The 6922-nt window shown below is 28.3% G+C and overlaps 1 protein-coding gene and 1 pseudogene across 1 annotated transcript; one reads left to right on the plus strand and one right to left on the minus strand.

Annotated features, from left to right (window-relative positions):
* Positions 1–124: 124 nt before the first annotated feature.
* LOC108685897 lies at positions 125–4357 on the minus strand (annotated as a pseudogene).
* Positions 4358–4562: 205 nt separating this feature from the next.
* On the plus strand, positions 4563–6325 carry LOC108685898 (odorant receptor 49b-like). The gene is made up of 5 exons (XM_018190916.1): positions 4563–5356; positions 5530–5629; positions 5710–5820; positions 6033–6188; positions 6263–6325. Exons 1-5 carry the CDS (start codon positions 4563–4565, stop codon positions 6314–6316), a joined length of 1215 nt encoding a protein of 404 aa, XP_018046405.1. The 3' UTR covers positions 6317–6325.
* Positions 6326–6922: the final 597 nt, after the last annotated feature.

The raw sequence follows: 6922 nt of genomic DNA on the forward strand, positions 1-6922 counted from the left end.
ATTGTTTATAAATAATTAAAATTGTATATTTGAAGTATAATATATTATAAATTTGGATATTACAGTACAATTTCATTTATGAAAACTGCATATAATAAATTGTTAAATCTTCATTTTATTTATATTACATGATAACATTATTCGACAATACGGTAACAGGCTTTATATAAGTTAAACGATAGATTTTTTTCTGCTTGGTTGTGTTTCTGTAAACAGCAATTGATAAGCAAACGTTTTAAATCCCGAAATAGAACCAACCCAATAAATTTAATTAAACAAACAAAATTAAATGCTAAAAGTTTAAGAAAAAATAAAATTAACAATAAAACATTTTCATAACTTAAATTAACTACTGTTTGGAAATACATTTCACTCTTATATGATAAATCGTATTATGTATAATTTCTAATCTCAGAAATGTTATTGTTAGAGATGTAAAAATAATGGTATTTTTTACTTCGGAGAAAAGTATCAAGTAAAAAACTAGTTTTTAAATAACGATATTTTTGACCAAATTACATAAAATTTATAAAAAAATCTAGTTATTTCAATATAATTATTTGAACGACAAATATTTTATATTTACAAGCTAAATAAGTGATGTTATTAATTCAAATAATACTTTATAAGCATAATAGACACTATTTTATTGCATATTGATTATAATTGTACTCTATATTTTGATTATTTTGTATTCTTTTTAATTATTTTGAGACAACATCTCATATATAATATTAATTCAAGAGTAATTAGAGATTCAATAATCATTGTCTCACTAATTTAAATTTAGAATATGTATACAATTATATATTATAATCACAGTATACAACAAAAACAGTGTCAATTAGTCTAGTAAAGTATTATTTGTATTAGTAACAATATGGAACACTTACTTAACTTTTAAAATTGAACTGCAGCATAAAATATAATAGTGAAAGGTAAAGTGTATTTATGGCCATCAGCATTATATTGTATTAATTATTATATAATACAATATTTTAACTTTTATAACTATTTCTTACACAAAAATCTTACGGATAAGTGCAAAAACTAAATTCTGGAACAATAGTACAGCGACGAAATTGTAAAATGCTAAAAACAAAACACACTCGAGTAAAATATCGTTAAATTTGAAGGAAAAAAACCATTATTTCCTGAGTTTTTACGCTAAAATTTTAGGATTTTTCCATTGTTGTTCCATTTCTAGTTATTGCCATTAAATTAAAAAAAATTTTCGATATGTGATGTTTAAATAAGCTGATATATCATTAAAGATAATTTTGTTATGTGTGCTACAGTTGAGTTAATTTACACAATTCTTATCGTGCAGAGTATATCAGGTATGTAATATGTAGTTTTATTATTAGAAATTCTTAATTAATTAAACGCTCATTAACGATAATCGTACTTCTATATCTCGTGCACATAATTCGAGTTGATAAAGAATGAAAGATAAAGACACTATTGTAATAAATTTTGAAATATAATCAATATCAATATGAAATCGGAGCTTAACAGTCTTGGAAATAAGTTTTTGTTCTTGTATTCATCTATACTATATATAATAAATTTTTATTTTCTACTTACCCAGTGATCCTTCCAATTACCATTCCAAAATGCAGGTGCAAATGATCGTACTGGATTTATATTACATCCGGTATAAGGACCCTAGAGAGATTGAAAAGAATAAATTATTTCAATTTCATATTTAATTATAAAAAAGAGATTATTGATTATTTTTATGTGTATTTTGTTCTTCCTTCTTTTATAAAATTATATCTTCTTTTTTTTATAAAATTATATTTATATGATAAATTTTGTTAAAATTATCAGGCTACACAGGATATATTTCTAAATATTTCTAAATAGTAATAAAAATGTAAGATAGAAGAATAATTAATGTTATATAATTAATGTTATGAAATACTTAATAATAATTTTAATAATGGAAAAACATAAGAATTGTGCGTTGTTTTAAAATATATAAAATATAATAGTTTTACCACTGTAAAAGAAAAGAAAGTGAATTAACTAAATAGCCGAATTTGAGGACGGCCGTATCCATAAAATGAGAACACCGAGGATCCCGTGTTGCACAAGTTGCTGCGCAAACTAGGAAACACGTGCAAAATATTTCAATTAATAAACCTTGCATGCTGCTAAGTTCCGGATAAACAACAGTGACATAGAGGCTGAGTTGAGTTTGATTTTCCGTTGTTGAATTCCGCCGAAAGTGTTGTCCACTGCGGGAGTACAGATAATTGATAAATATACTAATAATAACAAAATATAATAAAACAAATAATAATAAAATAATACTTTTAAAATTCCATATCCCACGATGGCATCAATTAACTGTCCCAAGATGTAAACCATACCGATCGGAATTGATTTCAGTGACAGCAAAGTGACAGTACCGATAGTGATAGTCGGGTTAAGATAAGCGCCACTTATGTGACCTATCGTCTAAGAAATATCAGTAAATGAAATTTTGAACACAAAAATACGGTAAACCAAATGTTTTAAAAAAAAATATGCTTTATAAAAATATATGTCTCATAAAATCCGATCAAGATTTAATTATATCGATATTACAAGTTATAATTTATAAGGTTAATTTGTAATTTATATAAAATAATAAATATATACATAAAGAACATACATTACGAACCAAGCGAGATGTTTATTGCTAATTGCTTATTTAAAATTTATATAAACAAAACCGCAAACATTTAGATCTTTATCAGGTCATTATCAATATAACAATAATAATTACATGATATGATGCCACAGTAAATTTAACAGTTGCAATAAACGGAAAGAAAGGTGATTTTTACAATGTTCACTCGCACGTCTTTAGACAATCCCAAATTTTTTGTAGTATAAGTTTATTGTAGCTTATTTATACAGTACCCTCTATAAGTTGGGAACACCTTACGTTTTATAGGTTTGTAAATAATTATTTAATTGAAAAAAGACAAAATAAAAGTATATACGTACATACATATGTTATCTATAACGTATGTATGTATGTACTTTTATTTCGTCCAATTCAAGATTTAATAATGCTATTAAAATGGAATTTTAATAAAATATGATTCATACAAAATCTGATTCTTCGGGAATCCATTTTACAATTTTTACGGAGTCTGAAATCAATTTGCGACTCAAATAATTTATCACTTTTATAAAAATCGTTAAACTACAATTAAATGACCTGTGTATATACAACGAACATAAATACAACGTTATAAAACAAGTGACAATATACAATATATAAACAATAGCGCGATTTAATTTTGAACACTTCGATGCTGTGAAATGATTATCCAACATATTTTCGGCATGTGCAAACTTATAGATGTTCTAGATAAATGCTTATCGTCATTGTTTATGATAATTGTTTATCATCTTACGAAGTAAGATTATTTAAACCAAAAACATATATAGATCACTGTCATGTAAGAGCTTTCCTGTAAAATGTAGGATGATTCCCAAACTTATGATAGGTAGCTTGTGAAATTCATATCGCGTATGAATGAAAAATATATATCATATTATATCATATCATATCATATGTTTTTAACATAAAGAAAATATTTATAAAATAATTTTGAAGACAATTAAGTCACATGACAACACGTACCATAATTATGAAGTTCCAATACACTGAAGGCAAGTGCCGTTTGTAGCGCCGGAGGTTTCCATAGAACTAACATTCCCCATATAACCGATATACAGGAGCATTGCTATGCCAATGATTTCCGCTGCTTACATTGTATTCTCTTGTAGTTGCCATATTCCGCCGAATAAAAATTCGTATAAGCGGATTTCGATATCTATATAAATCTCAATAATAATAATGATGAACTCATTACCTCGTTTGTGTTGCATGATGAAATCCCGCGTCTAAATTTACTATGATTATTACTTTAACAATCTGTGCAAACTATCACGAATCGCATTGCATATTACTGTTTTTCATAAGGATATAAAAAAGAATGCGATGTCTCATCACATGTTCGATAGATACATTAAGTATAATTCGTAATTAAATCACTGGTGTACTTAATGTATTTGATGTACTGTATATGAAAAATGCACGTGTCCACGATATTACATCATTTTTTTATTTTGATAAAAATATAATGGATATTTTACATTCAAATAATATTATCAAATAATCTGCTTGATACGTCAAAAACATATTTTAGTTGTATGAATCGTTCACCCTACTCACGTTCACCCTCTGAAAAGAACTCTTTATTCCTTCAGACGACATGGAAGAATAAAGCTCCGACTTGGAGAGTCCAAAGTTATCACCATCACAGCGCATGCGTTGCCGCTGAAATTGCATGCGTTTTCCTCACCATTAAAACTTTCCATAATTCTTGCAAATTGGTCGCAAATCATTGTAAAAAAACGCGAATTATGCACGCAAGCGCTCACGGTTGATTCTTGACGGCAGGTCACGCTCGTGTCCATCAGTCGTTGAAAATATTTGTACAGTTAATATATATATATATATTCTACATAAAAACGAACTAAAAATTCCTAAATCGATGTCGCTGAAAGACTTTACGCTATTTCGAAATCGTAATTATAAGGCCGACACTGAGTACGTAGTGAAAGTGGCCAAGACTTTGTTAACACCTGTGGGTATTTGGCCGCTCTACCGAGGTAACTCCAAGTCGGATAAAATTAAAAATTACCTCCAAACAGGAGTAATATTTGGATTGATGTGCTATTTGCTTGTCCCACACATCATATATACCTTTTTCGATGCAGAGGATCTGACAAGATATATGAAGGTTGTAGCCGCTCAGGTGTTCAGTCTACTTGCCATTATTAAATTCTGGACAATGATTATTAATAGAGAAGAGATCAGATACTGTCTGCAGCAAATGGAAATGCAGTATAGAAACGTGGAATGCGAGGAAGATCGATTGGTGATGATGAAGAGCGCCAAGATTGGGAGACTCTTCACGGTGACGTACTTGGGATTATCATACGGCGGCGCATTGCCTTATCATATAATTATGCCGTTGCTGGAGGATAGAATTGTCAAAGAAGACAACACGACACAAATACCTCTACCCTATCTTAGCGACTACGTTCTTTTTGTAGTGGAAGACTCGCCGTTCTATGAGATTACCTTTGTTTCGCAAATTCTGATTAGCAGCATTATCCTCTCTACGAATTGCGGTGTTTACAGCTTGATTGCTACTTGTGTGATGCACAGTTGCTGTTTGTTCGAAGTCGTGCGCAGACAGATGGAAACAGTCCTCGATGATGAAATCAATAATCTTCACAAGCGATTTGGGAGAATAATCGAGCATCATATGCAGGCTATCAAGTGAGAAAGTTTTAATTTACATCTTATATTAGTATCTCTGTAAATGTCCTCATTATATTCTGGTTAAATCATATGCAATATGCAATTATGTATTAAGACAAAGAAAGAAAAACGTGTTTTCATAATTTATATTAGTTTTATTCACTGGATTTAGATAATAAAATACGTTACAGATTTGCAGAGATGATTGAGAAATCATTAAACATTGTTTTTTTATGTGAAATGGTTGGTTGCACTATTATTATATGCTTTTTGGAATTCGGCGTTCTTAAGGTATTTCTGTTAATAGAAATTATTAGAATAAAACACAGGATGAAATTTTATAAATGTACATTTACGCAAATTTATTTCAGGAATGGGAAAACGGAAAAATCTTAAATATGGGTACATATTTTGTTTTAATGACATCAATATTTGTAAATGTTTTTATTATATCAGCTATCGGTGATCGCCTTAAAGAAGAGGTATTTTCCATAAATTTGCTTTAAATAATTTATAAAATATCTCTGTAATACATATCCATTGCAATTACAAATAAATGAAAAATTTATATAAAACTCGATTGAGATTAAATGATAAAATAACAATAACAATAATAATAATAATAATAATAATAATAAGATAAACATAATGTAATAAATTAAGTGATTGATTTTCATTTGTTTTTATTATGAAGAGCGAAAAGATAGGAGAATCGTCGTATTCTATCAAATGGTATGATTTGCCATCACAAATTGTAAAAGATTTAATTTTGGTGATGCTTAGATCAAATCGCCCGTCAACTTTGACAGCCGCAAAAATATTCGATCTCTCTCTTCAAGGATTCTGTGAGGTAATTTGCTTACAATGTTCATCTAAAAATTGATAGAAATATAACATTTGCTAGATACACTATTCGCGTTTTAGGTTTGCAAAACATCAGCGGCGTATTTTAATTTTATACGAGCGATGACTACATAAATTTTCAACTATTATTGCATCGAGTACTTATATACATATAAGAAATACTATTACTGTGACTTTATGAGAGATTACATCTCACTTCTTATATAACATCAGCGAAAAACAATCACTTCTCTGTCGAATAATAAATCATATTACTGACAATAATTTGAATAGTACATGTCATTTATTACAATTCCCATATATAACGTTTTCCACGATTTTGTTCTTTTCTGCGAAAAAAATTTATTTGAATTGTCGGTTTTCTGAGTTACGACTAACTTCCCAATTGCGTAATGCATATTCTTTGTTAAAACTTTTATTGTCATATATCATTATTTTTCCCTTTCCGAAACTTTTTCCTTTTCTCAAATTTTATAAATCGTAAGTAATAGATGCGTGTTCTACAATCATTCTAAATTGCCAAGTAGAATTTGCTTGCAAAGAGAAAACGTTTTAATAAATAACTTACCAAGATAAAATGATCTGGCGCTACTGAAAATATTATGGAGAAAAATTTCAGTGAATTTAAAACTTATATAAATATATATCTACAGATATCAACATCATCTTATCTCGTGATATCATTTAGGATTATATATATATTATATATATATTTTATAT

This window comes from Atta colombica, unplaced genomic scaffold (genome assembly GCF_001594045.1).
Source record: "Atta colombica isolate Treedump-2 unplaced genomic scaffold, Acol1.0 scaffold162, whole genome shotgun sequence".
In the NCBI taxonomy this organism is placed as follows: Eukaryota; Metazoa; Arthropoda; class Insecta; order Hymenoptera; family Formicidae; genus Atta; species Atta colombica.